This window comes from Salmo salar, chromosome 01 (genome assembly GCF_965601325.2).
Source record: "Salmo salar chromosome 01, fSalSal1, whole genome shotgun sequence".
NCBI lineage: Eukaryota > Metazoa > Chordata > Actinopteri > Salmoniformes > Salmonidae > Salmo > Salmo salar.
Window position 1 is genome coordinate 139171084 of NC_138291.1, and position 22335 is coordinate 139193418.

At 41.1% G+C, this 22335-nt stretch overlaps 1 protein-coding gene across 1 annotated transcript; it reads left to right on the top strand.

The window, feature by feature from the left end:
- The first annotated feature begins 16182 nt into the window (after positions 1-16182).
- On the top strand, positions 16183-21306 carry LOC106561968 (procathepsin L). The gene is made up of 8 exons (XM_014126463.3): positions 16183-16340; positions 17486-17624; positions 18016-18138; positions 18762-18914; positions 19165-19389; positions 19658-19823; positions 20118-20235; positions 20474-21306. The coding sequence occupies exons 2-8, from the start codon at positions 17499-17501 to the stop codon at positions 20571-20573; spliced, it is 1011 nt and encodes a 336-aa protein (XP_013981938.1). The 5' UTR covers positions 16183-16340; positions 17486-17498; the 3' UTR covers positions 20574-21306.
- The last annotated feature ends 1029 nt before the right edge of the window (positions 21307-22335 follow it).

Sequence of the window (22335 nt, forward strand, 5' to 3'; positions counted from 1 at the left end):
TGGTGACGGTAAAATACTATTCTGCTTGTTGACAATGATCACCCGGAAGAAAGCACTGCACCGATTATCTGATCAACAAATCACCTCAACCTCTAAACAACTGGGCATGATATACAATGCATTCGGGAAATACATGATATACAATGCATTCGGGAAATACATGATATACAATGCATTCGGGAAATACATGATATACAATGCATTCGGGAAATTCAGACCCCTTTACGTTTTCCACATATTGTTACGTTACAGCCTTATTCTAGAATGGATTCAATTGTTTTCTTTTGTTCTCATCAATCTACACACAATACCCTATAATTACAAAGCAAAAACAAGTTTAGAATTTTGTGCAAATGTATTAAAAATAATATCACATTTACATAAGTATTCAGACCCTTTACTCAGTACTATGTTGAAGCACCTTTGGCAGCGATTACAGCTTAGAGTCTTCTTGGGTATGACGCTACAAGCTTGGCACACATGTTTTTGAGTAGTTTCTCCCATTTTTCTCTGCAGATCCTCGCAAGCTCTGTCAGGTTGGATGGGGAGCGTCGCTGCACAACTATATTCAGATCTCTCCAGAGATGTTAGATCGGGTTCAAGTCCGGGCTCTTGCTGGGCCACTCAAGGACATTGAGACTTGTCCTGAAGCCACTCCTGCGTCGTCTTGGCTGTGTGCTTAGGGTCATTGTTTGTTGGAAGGTGAACCATGCCAGTGAGTTCAATCTTGCAGAACCTGCCAGAGAATCTTGTTTCTCATGGTCTGAGAGTCCTTTAGGTGCCTTTTGGCAAACTCCAAGCAGGCTGTCATGTGCCTTTTACTGAGGAGTGGCATCCGTCTTGCAACTCTACCATAAAGGCCTGATTGGTGGAGTGCTGAAGAGATGGTTGTCCTTCTAGAAGGTTCTCCCATCTCCACAGAGGAACTCTGGAGCTCTGTCAGAGTGACCATTGGGTTCTTGTTTACCTGCCTGACCAAGGCCCTTCTCCCCCGATCTCTCAGTTTGGCCTGGCAACCAGAACTAGGAAAAGTCTTGGTGGTTCCAAACTGCTTCCATTTAAGAATGATGGTGTCACTGTGTCCTCGGAGCTCTACGGACAATTCCTTCGACAACATGGCTAGGTTATTGGGTTCTTGGTCACCTCCTTGACCAAGGCTGCCAGGCAGCCAGCTCTATGAATTGTCTTGGTGGTTTTAATCTTCTTCCATTTAAGAATGATGGAGGCCACTGTGTTCTTGGGGACCTTCAGTGCTGCAGACATTTTTTGTACCCTTCCACCGATCTGTGCCTCGACACAATCCTGTCTCAGAGCTCTACGGAAAATTCCTTCGACCTCATGGCTTGGTTTTTGCTCTGACATGCACTGTCAACTGTGAGATCTTATATAGACAGGTGTGTGCTTTTCCAAATCATGTTCAATCAATTTCATTTACCACTGGTAGACTCCAATCAAGTTGTAGAAACATCTCAAGGATGACAGGATGTACCTGAGCTCAATTTCGAGTCTCATAACAAAGGGTCTGGATACTTATGTAAATAAGGTATCAGGAAGTTGGCGCCGGAGAGGATGGTAGAGGTTTTACGTGCCCCCAGCCGAAGTTGAGAATTTTTACTTTCAGCCTCACTACATTACGGGAAATGTAATATAATTTCTAACTAAGATATCTACATATATTTCTGGATGTTGTGATTCCTTGGAAATACTCAGAATTCATGTAAACATAACAGTTTTGAAAACATACCTAGTCCAAAACAAGGTGGTCTCTTGGCACAACTTACCCCGGGTATGAGGTAAATTGATCATCGGGACAGAGTAAATTGAGCCACCTAGGGGTAAGTTGGTGCTGGTGTCCTGTGACAGTGTGTGACGCGGCTGGTAGGTCATAGTTTAATTCATGAAATGGGGGTGCCGTATATTGTAAATCTTAAATGTATGCCTACATTCAGAAATAGATCTCTCTGTTCAATATCACTTCATGACAATAGGCAATTTCTCTGCATTTGAGGCCACTAATCCCATTGAAATTGATATGTTTAGCAAGCTCATACACCATGTCATCTGATAAGAACTTGTTTGCCTCTGCTACTCTATCATAGCCTCTTTTTCGCACACATACATGTTCATTTTCTTTTTTGTCTATGTATCTCATCAGTGTCATTCAGTCTATTTTTTCGTCCCTCACTGCTGCTCGAATTGACTTCTTCCCTTCTCTCACTTCATTGGCTGCTCTCTCAAGAACTTCAAGTGGGGCTAGACCCCTGCTTGTTTTACGTTTGTATATGCAGGGCATGATGATGTCTGCCCTGTAATAATAAAAATGCACTATTTTGAGTTGCACAACGTGGTCTCTGATATTGCAACCCCTCATAAAGCATTTCAGGGGAGGGTTAGACGCAAAGTCTTTAAGCGAGGGGTCCCTCTGGGGAATGTGCCAGTGTTTGAGAATCACGCTGCTTATCTGCCCTGCAGATGGGTTGCATTAAGTGGTAAAAAACATATTTAAAAATATCAGATTTCTCACGTTGGTCTTTTTTGTTGAAGAGGGCAACTCTATCGGTCTCTGTTGATCGCTTATGCGCCATGTTGAGGAGACCTATCCCTGTAGTCGCGTTCGAGGAAACTCTTTTTAATTATTTCAGCTTTAGTAAAAAAAAATCTATTGATTTTCTGCAGTTTTGCCTTAACCTAAGGAATTGACTGGTAGGAATGTTGCGTTTTAGAGATTTAGGATGATTACTATCATACCTAGGAGAATGTTCCTACTGAGAGGTTAGCAAAAAAATGAAATGTTTAAGCATAGCCTATCACCATCGCCTTTAAAAATAGTGAGGTCTAGGAAATTTATAGAGGAAGTGTAATGTCTTCTGTAAACGATGAATGGGGATTAGTAGAGTTGGCATACAACACATTTCTACTCAGATCCTCTGTGACCCTCCAGACTACCAGAATATCATCAATATATTGGAGCCACAGAACAATGTTAGAAACAAACGTGTTAGATACAGCATTGTTAATGTATTTTTCTTCCCAGAAACAAAATAGCATAATTTGGCGCAAATGTCGCTCCCATCGCTGTTCCCTGGCGTTGGATGTAAAAAGAGCCAGAAAATTGAAAAAAGTTTATAGATGCTACTTCGGTTAGTTTAAAAATAAAACCAGAAATGGGGCAGCAGACCTTCAGGGCGTGTATCTAGATAGTGGGAAAGGGCTTCTTTGCCTCCTGCATGGGGGATGTTTGTATAAAGACTTTGAACATCCATAATTCCAAGTAGACTATTTACAAAAGTGTGTGGACACACCTTCAAATTAGTGGATTCGGTTATTTCAGCCACTCCCATTGCTGACAGGTGTATAAAATTGAGCAGACAGCCATCAAATATCCATAGACAAACATTGGCAGTAGAATGGCCAATAATGAAGAGCTCAGTTACTTTCAAGGTGGCACCGTCATTGGATTCCACCTTTCCAACAAGTTTTTCCGTCAAATTTCTGCCCTGCTAGAGCTGCCCTAGGTCAACTGTTCGTGCTGTTATTGTGAAGTGGAAACGTCTAGGAGCAACAAAGGCTCAGCCACAAAAGTGGTAGGCCACACAAGCTCACAGAACGGGACCGCTGAGTGCTGAAGCGCATAGCGCATAAAAATAATCTGTCCTCGGTTGCAACACTCACTACCGAGTTCCAAACTGCCTCTGGAAGCAAGGTCAGCACCAGATCTGTTTGTCGGGAGCTTTATGAAATGGGTTTCCATGTCCAAGCAGCCGCACACAAGCCTAAGATCATCATACGCAATGCGTATGTAAATGTAGAGCTCGCCGCCATTGGACTCTGGAACAGTGAAAACTCGTTCTCTGTGGTGATGAATCACGCTTCACCATCTGGCAGTTCGATGGATGAATCTGGGTTTGGAGGATGCCAGGAGAACGCTACCTGCCCGAATGCTTAGTGCCAACTGTAAAGTTTTGTGGAGGAGGAATAATGATCTGGGGCTTTTTTCATGGTTCGGGCTAGGCCCCTTAGTTCCAGTGAAGGGAAATCTAAATGCTAAAGCTTACAAATACATTCTATATGATTCTGTGCTTCCAACTTTGTGGCAAAAATTTGGGGAAGGCCCTATCCTGTTTCAGCATGACAATGCCCCGTTCACAAAGCAAGGTCCATACAGAAATGATTTGTCGAGATCGGTGTGGAAGTACTTGACTGGGCTGCACAGAGCCCTGACCTCACCCCCATCGAACACCTTTGGGATGAATTGGAACACTGACTGCGAGCCAGGTCTAATCCCCCAACATCAGTGCCCAACCTCACTAATGCTCTTGTGGCTGAATGGAATAAAATCTCCACAGCAATGTTCCAACATCTAGTGGAAAGCCTTCCCAGAAGAGTAGAGGGTGTTATAGCAGCAAAGGGGGGGGGGGGGGGACCAACTCCATATTAATGCCCATGATTTTGAAATGAGGTGTCCACATACTCATGGTCATGTAGTGTATATCATTAGATTCAACTCTGGCATTCTCAAGGATCTCTATCACATCAGTGGTGTCGCCCAAGAATGCTGGGATTGAAGGAACCAACTTTTTAATGAAAAAATTACAAATTGGGATAGGGGTTCCATGAGGCTATCATTACCAGAGACTTTAGGCCTCAGAGGAGGGTCAGATAGTTTCTTGTGAATCTTAGGTAGGCCATAGTAAGCTGCACATACTGGGTGAGGGGTGATGAGGAAATCAGTAATCCAACCTTTGTCTAAAGCACTGTAAATATATGCATCAATTTCACTCTAAATACAATCCGTAGGACTTGCATGTAAGGGGTCACAGAATTCTCTTTTGTTCAGATGACTCATAATGTCCTTGTGATATTGTTCATAGCTTGTACCACAACAGTGCCCCCCTTATCAGCAGGGAGAATGACAAGATTACAGTTGTTTTGTAGACCTTTGTAGACCTTTGCACTGAGATCTTCTGTACTGAGGTTACCTTTAGAGTATTTATGCTTACTGGCATCTTCTCTAAGGTCATTTTCAACCAGGTGATTGTACATTATGTGGTAATAGAGGGGCTCTGATTAAAGAATGGTGAAAAGGTAGACTTATTTTTGAAAGGGGTAGGAATTATCACTCCTGATTGGTTTCAATACCAGTGGTCAGCTGATTTCCAAAAACAGTGTTACTCAAGACTGAGTCAGAGGCAAATAAATGCTTTAAATCTAATTTTAAGATGCCCACTCTTAGCTTAAAAGGATCAACGACATCAGTAGGGGTGAAGGAGAGGCCTTTACTGAGCACAGACACTTACAGTTACGCTCAGTGGATGCTCAGAAATGTTTATGACCGATAGTTATTTTTCCTCTCAGACCCTCTCACGTTGTAGGGTCGGGGATTTCCTCCTCCTCATGCCCCGCCTTCTCCTCAGCAGGGTTGGTTGTGGCATCGGCCCGGTGGGTTGGCCAAAATAGGCTGAGAATTACTCCATGTGTCGTCAGCGCTGCTCGCATCAGTGGATTCTCTCTCGCTGACAGATGAGTTGTTGGTGTCTTGGTTCCTCTGGGACCACGTTGGGGGGAACTTGGATTGGTACCTGGATTTGGCACCATGCCAGCCTGTTCAGTTATTTTTGAAAGGCGGAGATCAAAGTGGTGATTTTCTCTGTTAATGTGGCAAACTTGTCCGGATCGACAGCTTTTTATTTCCTGTTCAAGTGTAGTAACACTCTGTCGCATTTTCTCGGTCTCTGCTTTAAGCCCCGTACACATCCTTACACATTTCATTACCCGTATGTCATCTTCCCAGAGTCTTGTCCTGATACTAAATGGACAAGTGTAGTGTTTGTAATGCAAGATGGAGGAGAGCCTGTCTCTCATCAGAGATCACATTTATTTTGGGAGATTGTAAAATGTCTTTCAAGACAGGTGATAATATTCAGTTACTTTTTCCTCAACTTGTTTCTCTAACTTTATAGCAAGTCACGCTAGCTTTGCTGCAGAGCAGCTAGCTAGCTAAAAACTAGGCTAAAGATAACACTGTAGCTAGCGACCTCCACCTAATAATTATCACAAAAAACAAACGTCATTACCATCACAAATAACTTAAACGGACGCAACAGTCATAATATAATTCGCTTAACAGCCAATGTGTATTATTTAACATGACTATTTAAATAGCAGTCACTCATAGGAATGGGTAGGTTGCTAGCTATCCCATAAAGTAATCGCCATAAACCACATACAGTATTTTCATCTTCTTCTGTGGTGTCACGTCCTGACCATAGAAAGCTGTTATTTTCTATGATAGAGTAGGTCAGGGGGTGACTGGGGGTTTATCTAGTTATTATTTTCTATGTGGGGTTCTAGTTTAGTTTTTCTATGTTTGGGTGATTTGTATGATTCCCAATTAGAGGCAGCTGGTAATCGTTGTCTCTAATTGGGGATCATACTTAAGTAGCTTGTTTTTCCACTTGTGGGTTATGGGATATTGTTTATGTGTAGATTCATTGTAGTCACAGTTTTTTTAGTCTTTATTTGTTTTGTATTGTTCTAAAGTTTCACTTTCTAATAAATTATGTGGAACGCTACTCACGCTGCGCCTTGGTACGATCATTATTATAACGAACGTGACATGTGGTTTGGTAACTTCTTCGACGGACTCTGGCTGGACTGAAGTCGACCAAAGTTTGGAAAATTCTGCAGTCTCCATCTCGCAATGGAGCCTTATGGGAAATGTGAACAAGGCTTTAGTGTTTTCAATGACAAACAACATGAGATATAGAGAGCATTTGTTCAAAATAAAAAGTGAATGTGGAAGAATAATGTTCTGTCCCTGCTCTTCCAAATTAGAAAGAGTAACAGATCTTGCAGATGTCTTTGTACTTATTTCGGCAGACGTGTTCACTGTAAAAATCGCTTTTTAGACAACTGCATTTAAAGTATTTATTTGCCTCTGACTAAGTCTTAAGTCACAGTGACACTGTTCTTGGAAATCAGGTGAATACTGGTATTGAAGCCAATCAGGGAGTGAGAATTCCTACCCCTTTCGAAAATAAGTCTACCCTTTGAACATTCTCTAATCTGAGCCCTTCTATTACCACATACTGTACAATCACCTGGTTGAAAACGACCTTAGAGAAGTTGCCAGTAAGCATAAATACTCTTAAGGTTACCTCATGGCAGAAGAGGTTGTAGCACTCAAAGGTCTACAAAACAACGGTCATCTTGTAGTTCTCCCTGCTGATAAGGGGGGCAACGTTGCGGTACAAAGCTATGAACGATATCACAAGGACATTATGAGTCATCTGAACAATAGAGAATTCTATGACCCCTTACGTGCAAACTCTACGGATTGTATTAACAGTAAAATTGATGCATATATTAACAGTCCTTTAGGCTAAGGTTGGATTACTGATTTCCTCATCACCCTTCACCCAGTATGTGCAGCTTACTGTGGCCTACCTAAGATTCACAAGAAACTATCTGACACTCCTCTGAGGCCTAAAGTCTCTGGTAATGATAGCCTTACAGAACCCCTATCCCAATTTGTCGATTTTTTTCATACTAATCCCCATTTATCATTTACAGAAGAGCATTGCACTTCCTCTGTCAATTTCCTCGACCTAGCTATTTTTAAATGCGACGGTGATATGCTTGAAACTACTATTTTTCACAAATCTTGCAGTAAGAACACGCTCCTAAGGTATGATAGTAATCATCCTCATACCCGATATCCACCAGATGCATACGCGTTTTGCCAGATGTCTAGCCCGCATTTTCCGTACTTGACGCACATGCTTTGCTTTTCAACTAGCTAAAAGCTAGCTAGTTGGAGTCTGTGTGTATATTTTAAGCACAACTTAAAATATTAAACACAGAACGCACTGCAGCCTAGTGTGGAACCCCCAACGTAGCGTTCCCGACTGCTCCATTGACAATGAATGACTTCTGCCGGAACGCAAAGAGTTTGATGCATCCGGTGGATGAGGCATAAACCTCAAAAACGTAATATTCCTACTGGTCAATTCGTTAGACTAAGGTGAAACTGCAGCAAATCAATTGATTTTGAGACTAAAGCTGTTGTTTACATGCTCAAGTGCCCATTTGGGCTTGTTTACATTGGTCAGAGGAAACGCACACTCAAATTAAGAATAGCTGAACACAAAACAGCTAACCACACCACAAATATGTACTATGCGATTGCAAAGCACTACATGAATGCCATCATGACCTGGGACGCAACTTTCACTGGGGACGGGGGTCATGCAATGTGAGACAAAAAGCGGCCTCGGTGTACTTTAGGACCATGCGGACGCCTCAGAGTGGTCAGGTAATCTTTTTGGAGTTTCAGCTTGCTGGATTTAGGACCATGCTGACACCACAGAGCGGGTGGACAGGCCAGACAGGCTGTGTGAAAGGCAAAGCTTCTGGAAGGCTGGCTGGATCAGCAAGGGAGAGTTGAAAAAAGGCAGCTGCTGTCAGTGTGTTGCGCTCTTCCCGAGTTGTAAAAGCAAGTAGAGTAGAAACTGGCTACTCTTTAGTGATGTAGCTGGCAAGGTAACTGCTGTTTAACTTAACAGAAAAAGACTAAACTAGTGTTTAATCCCAGTGCCCGAGTTTTTAGCTAGAGTAACTACCATGTAACGTTAGCTAATACTTAATCCCTCTCAGACTGAAGTGAATAAATTAGCTAGCTAGTAGCTAACTTACCACAGCTGGTTCAGATTTAGGTGGCTATTATTACTATCTAACAGCTGTTGTTTGTATGGAAATGTTTTGTATTCTTTGTTTTGTCCCGTTTCAACAGAAGTAAATGAACTTGGCTAGCTTTCACCAGTTGATGTACTGTTAGAGAGAGTTAGCTATTATTATTATTGAATACATTTCTTTAGAGGGTAGATCAGCTTTAATACTGCAGATAGATTGTAGCTTCCATCAATTTAATTAATTGTCTGCATAATTTCCAGTCCCCCATATATTTTTTGGAGAGGATGAGAGCGCGTAGATAGTTGTGAGAATGAATTATATATACAGTACCATTCAAAAGTTTGGACACCTACTAATTAAAGGGTTTTCTTTATTTTACTATTTTCTACAGTGTAGAATAATAGTGAAGACATCAAAACTATGAAATAACACATGTAATAATTTGAAATTCTTCAAAGTAGCCACCATTTGCCTTGATAGCTTTGCACACTCTTGGCATTCTCTCAACCAGCTTCATGAGGTAGTTACCTAGAATGCATTTCAATTAACAGGTGTGCCTTGTTAAAAGTTAATTTGTGGAATTTATTTCCTTCTTAATGTGTTTGAGCCAATCAGTTGTGTTATGACAAGGTAGGGGTGGTATACAGAAGATGGTATTTCACCAAATAGGGCTAAGTCCATATTATGGCAAGAACAGCTCAAATAAGCAAAGAGACACGACAGTCCCTCATTACTTTAAGACATGAAGGTCAGTCAATCTGGAACATTTCAAGAACTCTTAATGTTTCTTCAAGTGCAGTCGCAAAAACCATCAAGTGCTATGATGAAACTGGCTCTCATGAGGACAGCCATAGGAAAGGAAGATCCAGAGTCACCTCTGCTGCAGAGGATAAGTTCATTAGAGTTACCAGCCTCAGAAATTGCAGCCCAAATAAATGCTTCACAGAGTTCAAGTAACAGACACATCTTAATGTCAACTGTTCAGAAGAGACTGCGTGAATCAGGCCTTCATGGTCGAATTGCTGCAAAGAAACCACTACTAAAGGACACCAATAAGAAGAAGAGACTTGCTTGGGCTAAGAAACATGAGCAATGGATTAGACCATTGGAAATCTGTCCCTTGGTCTGATGAGTCCAAATTGGAGATTTTTGGTTCCTACCGCCGTGTCTATATGAGACCCAGAGTAGGTGAATGGATTATCTCTGCATGTGTGGTTCCCATAGTGAAGCATGGTGGAGGAGGTGGGATGGTATGGGGGTGCTTTACTGGTTTGCGCTTAGTGGGACTATCATTTATTTTCCTACAGGATAATGACTTAACACACCTCCAGTTTGTGTAAGTGCTTTTTGACCAAGAAGGAGAGTGATGGAGTGCTCCATCAGATGACCTGGCCTCCACATTCACCCAACCTCAAACCAATTTAGATGGTTTGGGATGAGTTGAACCGCAGAGAGAAGGAAAACCAGCCAACAAATACTTATTTCCCTCATTAAAATGCAAATCAATTTATAACATTTTTAACATGCGTTTTTCTGGATTTTTTGTTGTTATTCTGTCCATAAACCTAACATTTATCACAGTTGTCTTCGTCTTCAGAAGAAATAGAGAAGTCCTCATCTGACAAAGTAGACCAATACGCAGCAGAGGTCGCGTTCATCTTTGAATTTAATTAATCAATAACGTGAACACTATACAAAACAAGAAACAACGACAGTGCAACAGTTTTGCAGGCTATACAAACGCAGTGCAAAAACAACTACCCACAAACACAAAGACAAACACACCCTATTATATAGGACTCCCAATCAAAGGCAACTCAACACACCTGCCTTCAATTGGGAGTCCCATCCCAATTAACTATACATAGAAAACGAACCTAGAACCTATACCCACAACTAACTAACTAAACATAGAAATACATAAACACAGAGCAGTGCCCAAAACCCCCTGAATACATAAATAAAACGACCTACTACCTACACCACCACCCCAAACCATATAAAACAAATACCCTCTGCCACATCCTGACCAAACTCCAACAACAAATAACCCTTAACTGGTCAGGACGTGACAACATTAAAATTATAGACTGATCATTTCTTTGTCAGTGGGCAAACATACAAAATCAGCAGGGGATCAAATACTTTTTCCCCCCACTGTAGGTCAGGGCGTAGGTCAGGTCAGGGCTACTCACGCTGCGCCTTGGTCCGATCATTATTATGATGAACATGACAGAATACCCCATCCGACCAGGACCAAGCAGCGTGACCAGGTGAAGGAGTCCTGGACTTGGGAAGAGATTCTGAATGGGAAGGGATCCTGGACTTGGGAAGAAATCCTGGCAGGACAGGATCACCTTCCATGGCGGGAGATGCAAGCTGTGAAGGAAGGACAGCAACGACGACAGGGTTCGCGGCCACGACACAAGTCCAAGAAGCAACCTCAAAATATTTTTTTTGGGGGGGGGGGGGGCACATGGGTTGGTCGGCGAGGCCGAGGGGCGAGTCGGAGAGCGAAGAGGAATATTGGGGTGAGTCAGAGTCCGTTGAGGAGTTATTGGATAAATTGGAGGAGAGTGAACGGAGGGGAGATTTAGAGACTTTTGAGGAATTGTTGGATAAATTGGAGGAGAGTGAAGAGAGAGAGCTGTTGGTTTGGCGTAGTATGCACGGCATTCACCCTGAGGAGCGTGTTAGTTGTCCAATGCCACCTGTGTCAGCTCCCCGTACTCGTCCTGAGAAGTGTGTTAACCTGTTATGGCTAGGGGGCAGTATTTTCACGGCCGGATAAAAAACGTACCGATTTAATCTGATTATTACTCCTGCCCAGAAACTAGAATATGCATATAATTATTGGCTTTGGATAGAAAACACCCTAAAGTTTCTAAAACTGTTTGAATGGTTTTTGTGAGTTTCACAGAACTCATATGGCAGGCAAAAACCTGAGAAGATTCCATACAGGAAGTGACCTGTCTGACAAGTTCTTGTTCATCTTGGCTCTTTTTATTGAAGACTGAGGATCTTTGCTGTAACGTGACACTTCCTACGGCTCCCATAGGCTCTCAGAACCCTGGAAAAAGGTGAATGATATCGAGGCAGCCTCTGGCTGAAACACATTATCGCCTTTGGTAAGTGGCCGATCAGAGGACAATGGGCTTAGGCGCGTGCACGAGTCGACCCCATGCTTTATTTTCTTTCGTCTTTTTACCTAAACGCAGATTCCGGGTCGGAATATTATCGCTTTTTTATGAGAAAAATGGCATAAAAATTGATTTTAAACAGCGGTTGACATGCTTCGAAGTACGGTAATGGAATATTTAGAAATCTTTTGTCACGAAATGCGTCGTGCTCGTCACCCTTCTTTACCATTCGGATAGTGTCTTGAACGCACGAACAAAACGCCGCTATTTGAACATAACTATGGATTATTTGGGACCAAACCAACATTTGTTATTGAAGTAGAAGTCCTGGGAGTGCATTCTGACGAAGAACAGCAAAGGTAATAACATTTTTCTTATAGTAAATCTGACTTTGGTGAGTGCTAAACTTGCTGGGTGTCTAAATAGCTAGCCCGTGATGCCGGGCTATCTACTCAGAATATTGCAAAATGTGCTTTCACCGAAAAGCTATTTTAAAATCGGACACCTCGATTGCACAAAGGAGTTCTGTATCTATAATTCTTAAAATAATTGTTATGTTTTTTGTGAACGTTTATCGTGAGTAATTTAGTAAATTCACCGGAAGTGTTCGGTGGGAATGCTAGTTCTGAACGTCACATGCTAATGTAAAAAGCTGGTTTTTGATATAAATATGAACTTGATTGAACAAAACATGCATGTATTGTATAACATAATGTCCTAGGGTTGTCATCTGATGAAGATCATCAAAGGTTAGTGCTGCATTTAGCTGTGGTTTTGTTTTTTGTGACATTATATGCTAGCTTGAAAAATGGGTGTCTGATTATTTCTGGCTGGGTACTCTGCTGACATAATCTAATGTTTTGCTTTCGCTGTAAAGCCTTTTTGAAATCGGACAGTGTGGTTAGATAAAGGAGAGTCTTGTCTTTAAAATGCTGTGAAATAGTCATATGTTTGAAAAATTGAAGTTTTTGTATTTTTGAGGAATTTGTAATTCGCGCCACGCCTATCATTGGATATTGGAGCAGGTGTTCCGCTAGCGGAACGTCTAGATGTAAGAGGTTAATGCAACTTTTTTCAAATCATCATTAGAGTTGGATCATGCAGCCTTAGAATATATGAAACATCTAAACATATAGCCCTACGTTTGTATCACAACTACAGTTTTATAAATAACTCTAAATTAAGCATATAGGATTACCTGTTTCTTTGTTAACCACTCAACACAGAATAGCCGCACTCCCTCAGAAATTGTTTGGAGAAACATCCTTCCTATTTTATTCAGCTATGTTCAATTGCATTCTTCATGCTATAAAATAATGCCAAAGAATTGTTAAAAATCTTGTCTGCTAAGTGAACTAGTGTAGCTCACAGCCATTTGGCATAGCCAGATCAGGGACTAACATAAGGACACCTCAGAGTATGCCATTCTGTTCTTCTGAAATAGACAAGATTTTCTTCATATCATGTTTCTTTAGACCTGTCTAAAATAAATAATGGATTTATTGTGATGGTGTAGGCAATATTACATGGATTTATTTGACTTTTTAAAATGTATATGTTCCAAAGGTCTGCATCAGTGTCTTTTAGGCTATGCGTGGAAGCCAGGAGATGCTAAGTGTGTTTATGTTAATTAACGGTCAATTACCGTGAGACCGGCAGTTATTTGCTTGACAATCACCGGCTGACAAAATTTCATGAACACCACAGCCCTAGTCATGACTCATGACAACTGGTGTGGCGGTAATACGGTTACGGCAACAGCCCTAGTCGTGGTTGTGTGTTTTAGTCCCCTTCGTGTGTGCATTGAGCAGTGTGTTTCAGCTCGTGTTCATTTGAGAAGACTGGGCGGGTAGAGAGAAGCTGTGAAACTCGGCCTCCTTTGAGAAGGTGTTTCCAAACTTTTGACTGGTACTGTATATACTGTATTCTCGACATAGCTCATCCTAATATAGCTCCTACTGTACATACTCTTTTCTTCCATAATATACTGTTCATGCACACCACATATTTATTTTCTGACACATGCTCATGCTAATGCGTATATCTATTCAGGATTGTTAATTGGACTTGTTCTGTCATTTCTGTATTTATTGGTGTATTTGTATTGTATTTGCTAGTCATTCTACTGCATAGCGGGAGCTAGTAACATAAGCCTTTCACGCCACCTGCTAGAACACCTGCAAATCTGTCCACACAACCAATACAGTTTGATTTTATTTAGAGCAATATTATCCCTGTGTTTTTATTTCACACACCCTAGAGTCCATTTAGTTGAAACTGACAGAGAGAAGTCTAAAGGTAACATAGGTTTTTCTACCACACACAAGTTTACCAGCCTTTAGTTCTCTTTCATTAAGTCAAGTTATCATTTGTCAGAGTAGGCTAAACTTGTAATTAGTGTGTGAATGTACAGTGTTCCTGTTCATGGTAGGCCTGGGATCTACTTCTGAGCTGACTTACCATTAGAAGTTGCTCTCTAGTGGGAAAGAAGAGGAGAAGCTGAAATATAAGTGAATCTGCTGTCTCGACTTCTCGACCTCTGAATGTTCGGCTATGAAAAGCCAACTGACATTAACTCCTGAGGTACTAACCTGTTGCACCCTATACAACCACTGTGATTATTATTTGACCCTGCTGGTCATCTATGAACGTTTGAATGCTCGAGGCTGTAATCACTGCCATAGGGGCTTCTACAAAGTACTAAGTAAATGGTCTGAATACTTATGTAACTGTGATATTTCTGTTTTTTATTTGTAATGCACTTACAAACATTTCTAAAGCTGTTTTTGCTTTGTCATTATGGGGTATTGTGTGTAGATTGATGAGGAAAAAAATACCATTTAATCAATTTTACAATAAGGCTGTAATGTAACAAAATGTGGAAAAAGTTAAGGGGTCTGAGTACTTTCCAAATGCACTGTTTTCAACTCTGTATTCAACTCTATGGTCATGACTGTTACATTTCCTGCAGTACAATTCATGTCTGACAGGTGGAGTAAGTGCATCTGTTTCTGTTAGATTGTAATCAGTGTCAGCAAAAGTTTGAAGTTACACGGATACATTACTGCATTGTTATCAAAACATGCTTCTTAGTATGATCGATCAATACTAGGAAATCTTAAACAAACCTAATGAATTATTCAATACCCATCCATTCATTGATTTCCCTGTAGTGTTTTTGTAGACACACCAATACCAATCAAGGAATCATTTCAACCAACCACATATCTACAGGGTATCTCTGTGTGTGTGTGTGTGTGTGTGTGTGTGTGTCGTGTGCGTGCGTGTGCGTGTGCGTGTGTGCGTGTGCGTGTGCGTGTGTGTGTGTGTGTGTGTGTGTGTGTGTGTGTGTGTGTGTGTGTGTGTGTGTGTGTGTGTGTTTGTGTGTGTGTGTCTGCCCTATCAGTAACCACAGATTCAGCAGCTGCCCAAGAAGAGAATCCCTCCCCTTCTTCCTGTGTGAATGTTTGGTTGACAAGCAGAAATTCCTAAAGCTGACAAGGCAAAAGTGACATTACACAATTGTTTAGAAACAATGTATTGATTAGTGTGTTTTCTGTGTGTTTTGATTTAGTGGGTTTAAAATGTATTATCAATGTTTAAAAAGAAAACAAAAGGAGAATGTGCAGAAGAGGTAGAACAACACCGAAAGGCTTGTAAGACACCTTTCAAATGAAATTGGAATGATTATTTACACAAATACATTATTTACAAGCCCATCAGAACTTTCTTGACACAGCAGGTTACCACACTATAATGAATCAGTATCTAAAGAATGCAGATAATCTTATTTTAGCTAGATATATGTAGGTTAATTTGTTCATTCTCTCAACTTCAGGCTATTATCTGAATCTATCATATTAGGACATGGTTGAACAAACACTGAAGCTGCTGTATGCTTCACAGAGCAGGAACATTTATGGCATTTGTTGTTGGCCACTCAGTTTCAGGTAGTAGACTATATGTAACCTTCCTTCCCAAATTTATGTCATTACTGTTCAATGAACATGTTTAGCGTTTTTTTCTGGTAATTTCTTTGTCATTGCTGTATGAGCATCAGTGTGCCATGCTCTCATCTCCTCCACGCAAGCACATGATGAGAGAACTGTTTCAAAGTAACAGAAAATGAAAAAATGTTAAGGGAAACTGATTCGATGTTACAATGTATCTTTTACCCTTTTGTTTCCCAGTAATCGAATGAACTCAATAAAGATGTTTAATAAAATTTGATGGATCATCTTTAGGGAGTTGATGAAATGGTCACGTGGTCAGGAATCACATGCTGGGATATTTACACCGGGCGGGACCTGAGATCTTTTAAATGATCTTTCAGCGGGCCGGCAGTGTGATTAAAGGTCCCCTTTCAGCCAATCACAAGCCAGCCCCCCACCCTTCCACATACACTATAGGACATATAGCTGGCTGTATAAAGTGTCTTGTCTAGTACACTGACTACACAACAACAGCAGCAGAAATCATCACCCTGCTACTGCAAATTGACGGGAAAAAGTAAGTACGGCTTTTTATAATGTTGTTTGTACAGTGTTAGGATCTTGGGTTATGGACATTTACCAGGGGCATTTGCTCTTTGATTTGATTGATACAGAAAAACAACATTAGTCTACCGTTTCTGATGTTGCTTTTTCTGCCGGCTGTTACCAAACATTTCCTCAAATATTTCTGGATATCACATAAAGGAATTGATATCAAATGATATAATTTGGAATACCGGTAGTGTAGTATCCTAGTTCCATATAATGTTTAATATTTTTTTCCTTGTGTCGACTCGGCTGTGTCGAGCGGAGGGTAGTTTGGAAGGGAGCTTTTTTGTTTTGTTCTCACAAACCACGTTTCCATCCAACGGTGGTATAGCAAGTAAAGTACATGTCGGATAAAAGTAATGACACACCTGAAGGAAACAATTTTTCAGTAAACATTCCAAATGTCGACAACACAAAATACGCTAGACAAGGTGGAGTCTTTTTGTGTCAGTAAAATTAATTATGTGATTGTTGGTGAATATAATAACCATCATATGGAAGTAAACTTGGAGTAGTAGTGTGGACCTCCCTCTACTACTCGTTGGGAAAGCATGCAGTTTAATAGGCTGCAGATTAAATCAATTATGATGAATTAACTTCACAGGATGGTGAAAGTGAAAGGTGATGTGTTTGTGAACCCTGGGATGAATTAAAACAATAGCTGCTGATGACTTAAGTGATTTATTGGGACTTATAAAGCATGGTTAAATTTCATTTTCTCTGTTAAAGCTACCCTTTGTAATGACTTGGATAGTAACAGCGATTAAAAATAAACAAAAAATGTATAAACTTTACTGAGATTTCTCAATCATTCACACGATACCACATGGGTAGCAGTCAGTGACATGTCAAAGCTAAGCGGGCCTTGGTTAAAACCCTGGATGGGAGACCAGATTGATAGCTGTAGAGCAACTCTCCAGTAGGAGGTGCTGCCCAGACTTTTTGTTGTGTGTGTGTGTGTGTATATAACGTTGAAGATCTGCCATTGTTTCAAAGGTACAAATTCAACATTTTATATTATATAGCTTCTTTACACTGAAAATACAAGGCTGACTGAGCTCTGCTCTCTCTCTCTCTCTCTCTCTCTCTCTCTCTCGCTCTCTCTCTCCACAGCTGTTTGACCACGATGTCCCTGTACTTGGCAGTGTTGGTGCTCTGTATGAGTGCTGTGTATGCGGCCCCTATGTTTGACTCTCAGTTAGAGGGCCACTGGCACTTGTGGAAGAACTGGCACAGCAAGAACTACCATGACGTGGGTGTTTAAACACAAGTGGAGGAGCACATCCTCATAGGAACCCCTCCGTAGCTCCCAACGAGTGCAGGCTGGTGGGATGAGCTATAGGAGGATGGGCTTATTGTAAAGGCTGGATTGGAATTATTGGAATGGTATCAAACATTTGGAAACCACGTTTGACTCCGTTCCATTAATTCCATTACAGCCAGTACAATGAGCCTGTCCTCCTATGACTCCTCCCACCATCCTCCACTGCTCTCAAGGGGCTCAAATTGATCAATTGGTGCATACATGTAGCTGTAAATTACACCTAATGCAGTATATCATTAATTGTAAGGATTGTGACCATAGTTCTGGGACAGTATATGATTGTGTATATTTTCCCACTGTTTTTCACTCATTGTTACAGAGCGAGGAGGGCTGGAGGAGGATGGTTTGGGAAAAGAACCTGAAGAAGATTGAGATGCACAACCTGGACCACTCTATGGGAAAACACTCCTACCGTCTGGGCATGAACCACTTTGGTGACATGGTAAGAAGAATCACCTTGCTGAGCAGTGCTTGACATGAATGAAATGGGTGCCGGTACTCATTCTGGGGGCCTGTACTGTATATATTTATATCCAGGAACCCTGCAGGACTTTTGAGCTAATATTCTATGAGGTGCAGGAACTCAAGCAGTAGAAAGTTTCAGTTGCCGATATCAGTTCCAGTGAGCTTCTGTCCAAGTCTGTTGCTGAGACATTTTACTGTGGAGCAGGAGATACTTTTCAGCAGCTCTTTCCCATACTGTGTGTGTGCTATAGCTGGATCTATTTGTTGTCATGCCATAGATTTGCTGATGCACAGACAGCATTAAATATTTCACAGGCACAGGTGTCAGCGTTGACAATGAAAGCAGGAATGTATTCAGACTCGCAGGTTAGGTTTCTTCAACTATCAAGCAGGAATGGAATAGTTATCCTGAAAAGGGAATTGAAACTTACTCATAGTCTTTTAAAGATGCACACAGGATTTATGGCTAAGTGCACAACTTTTAAAACAGTCCTAAGACACAAAACAAATATTGATTTCCCATTCAGATGGTAAATTCCAAACCACATCTGGCCAGGGAAGACATTACGTTTCAACGTGTTCTGATTTCTTCCTCCCTAGACCAACGAAGAGTTCGGGCAGCTCATGAACGGCTACAAGCAGACGACTGAGAGGAAGTACAAGGGCTCTCTGTTCATGGAACCCAGTTACCTGCAGGCTCCTAAAGCTGTGGACTGGAGAGAGAAGGGCTACGTCACTCCCATCAAGGACCAGGTGAGACCTCAATCACTCCTGAGTCATGACTCATCCACACACACTGCTGTGTCCCTAAAAAAGGTTTTACTTCCAGAGAATTGTCTGACTTGTTTGCGTGCTGTTTACCATGATTGTAATTTACAGTATACAGAAGATAAGGTGGCAAATTGCATATACATATATATTTTATTACTGGTGTAATATGCACATGTCAGTGTGTTCTGGCATGAAAAAGTAACAAGATGTTTAACAATATTTACCACCTCAGGGCTCATGTGGGTCTTGCTGGTCGTTCAGTTCCACCGGGGCCATAGAGGGCCAGGAATTCAGGAAGACTGGCAATCTGGTGTCTCTGAGTGAACAGAACCTGGTGGACTGCTCCAGACCCCAGGGCAACGAGGGCTGTAATGGAGGTCTCATGGACCTGGCTTTCCAGTATGTAAAGGACAACGCCGGCCTGGACACAGAGGCGTCCTACCCCTATGTGGGCAAGGTACTGTGTTCTATTAGTCTGAATTCAAATATAATACCGTATGGAGATGCATTTATTAAAAGTAAGGCCCTGTTCTTTTAGCCTGGTCCCAGATAATGCAGTTTTTGCTGTAGATTTGGAATGATTTACAACTTCAACTTTGAAAAATAAGTGAGTTTCCACTTCATTACAGTGGGAGTTATGTCTCCAAGAATGACTGACTTCCTTGAATATTTGGAATATGTTGTTTTTTACTAATCATGGCCATTTGTCTTCGCTGGTAACTCAGGATGATCTTTGCCACTACCGACCAGAGTTCAATGCTGTCAATGAAACCGGCATCGTGGACATCCCCAGTGGCAACGAGCACGCTCTGATGAAGGCTGTTGCGTCTGTTGGCCCCGTCTCTGTCGCCATCGATGCCAGCCACAACTCCTTCCAGTTCTACCAGTCTGGTGAGTAGCAGTTAGCGGTGCAACTTAAATTGTGTAACATTATTTGCAAGGATTGGATACCCTACCTACTGTTTTTGAGTAGCAGTGATCTGTACTGGTCTACTGTCCTGTTCACTGTGAACAAATGGTGTTGTCTTTGAAGTAAATTGTGACCAATATTTCTGTTTTGCTCACTAGTAGCTAAATAGTTACTAGCTAAGTAACCAACTATTAGGTTTGAGATCAGGTGGTTTTACATACTGAGGTAAACCCAGCATCTTAGCCCACTAATTTAACTATGTCCTCTCCCTGTAGGGATCTATTATGAGGAGAAGTGCAGCAGTGAGCAGCTCGACCATGGAGTTCTGGTGGTGGGATACGGTTTCGAAGGAGAGGATGTAGATGGCAAGAAATTCTGGATTGTGAAGAACAGGTACAGTACATAGTACCTTCCTAGGATGTTTTTTGTTTGTTACGTCACCACTATGGGATTGGTTCATTTCCTCATCGGGGAATATGCCTCTCTACATTACCATTGCCTTTATTTGAATACAGTGTTGGTGTTGTCCTGATACTATGGTCTAAGTCATACATTTCTCTAAAGCAGCAGTAAATCTATAATTTCCTGCTAACTAGAACTGTGGGACTAACATGTTTTGTCTCTTCCTCAGCTGGAGCGAGAAGTGGGGAGACAAAGGCTACATCTACATGGCCAAAGACAGGAAGAACCACTGTGGCATCGCCACGGCAGCCAGCTACCCACTGGTCTAGTGTTCTGTAAGTTGTCGAACACTAGACCCAGAGTTTTAGTTTTAGAAATGTTTGACAAACGTTCTGAAAAAAGAGCCATGACGACTGCAGTGCTGCCTTAATTAAGTCTGTGAAATGCGTGAGAGAAACCTCCTGCATGGGTTTTAAAGAAACTGTTTTAGGGAAATTATGAAATTCGACCTATTTTGTTTTATACTTGATTTTATGTGTGTCGGCGCGATTGTATGTGTGTATAGTTCTATTTGAGTTAAGCATTCCGTTTATTTGTAACTTTACTTGATGAGACCAGCTAGACTACATTCTCTAGCACATAACATATCAGTTTGTGCTTACTGTTTGTTTACAACACTGTTGTAGACACAGGATATATATATATATCCCTGAGGTACAGTTGATATACAGTCTATTTGTAACTGGAGCGTTCTGTGTGGAGCTGAGAGCAACAACCACTGAATGATAAGACACTGAGGAAGACTAGAGCTCTGAAATGACTGAGTTTGTTTCTGAAAGTGAGGGACAAAAAGAGAACGCTACACTTGGGTTTGTTTCCTCTACTGCTTTTTATCTACAGCTAGTGTTTCAGTAAAGGCATTGAATGATAATGCCTAGACAAGACCCTAGTGATGCAGAGACTGATATGCCTCAGCGTGATGAGAGGAGTTGTATAACATTCTAACACACATGTAGATGAGTTGAAATTGTGTTTAATAATAAACTACATTCATCAATCTGACTCCATTATCATGTCTACTCATTATCACTCAGATGCTATAATTACATTTGTTCTAAGATAACTGATTATTAAGAGGCTAATGTGCTGTCTATAGCACCCATAGTCCAAGCTTTAATTTATCTAGTTGATCTTAGACCAAGATGTAAAGTACGTGTAATCTAATGTGTATAGTGTACATAACATTTACCATTAGACTTCAACATCAAATATGAGCACTACTGTAGTCTCAATTTTAAAGTAATCTGACGTGTTACAGTTTAAACAATAAGCATACTATTATCAAATGGTACTTCACAGTAGTCATAACAGCTTAGAAAATACACCCCTATAACATAAAATGTACATCAAATGATCGGTTTACCAATGACTCCACTAATTTATGAGTTTATATTCAATCAAAGAATGGCTCTGTAAAACGAGGGCTGCATTTACTCAATTCAACTAACAGGATGTATTACTCACAAAACAATTGATACAAACGATTACAGTGTAGGTTACATGCAACACATGATACTTTTACAGAATAATTCAGAGTAAATGACGACATCCAATTGGCAAAGACTTAGTGCCTTCAGAAGGTATTCACACCCTTGTTTTTTAAAAACATTTTGTTGTGTTACAGATGTCTTGAGTCAATAAGTATTCAACCTCTTTATTATGGCAAGTTTAAATAAGTTTAGGAGTCACAAGTTGCATGGACTCACTATGTGTGCAATAATAGTGTTTAACAGGATTTTTGAATGACCACCTCATCTCTGTACCCCCCACACACAACTATTTACTAGTTCCCTCAGTCGAGCAGTGAATTTCAAACACAGATTCACCACAAAGACCAGGGAGGTTTTCAGATGCCTCGCGAAGAAGGGCACCTACTGGTGGATGGGTTGAAAGGGGAAAAAGCAGACAAATATTCCTTTGAGCGTGGTAAAATTATTAATTACACTTTGGATGGTGTATCAATAAACCCAGTCACTACAAAGACACAGGCGTCCTTCCTAACTCAGTTGCCATAGAGGAAGGAAACTGCTC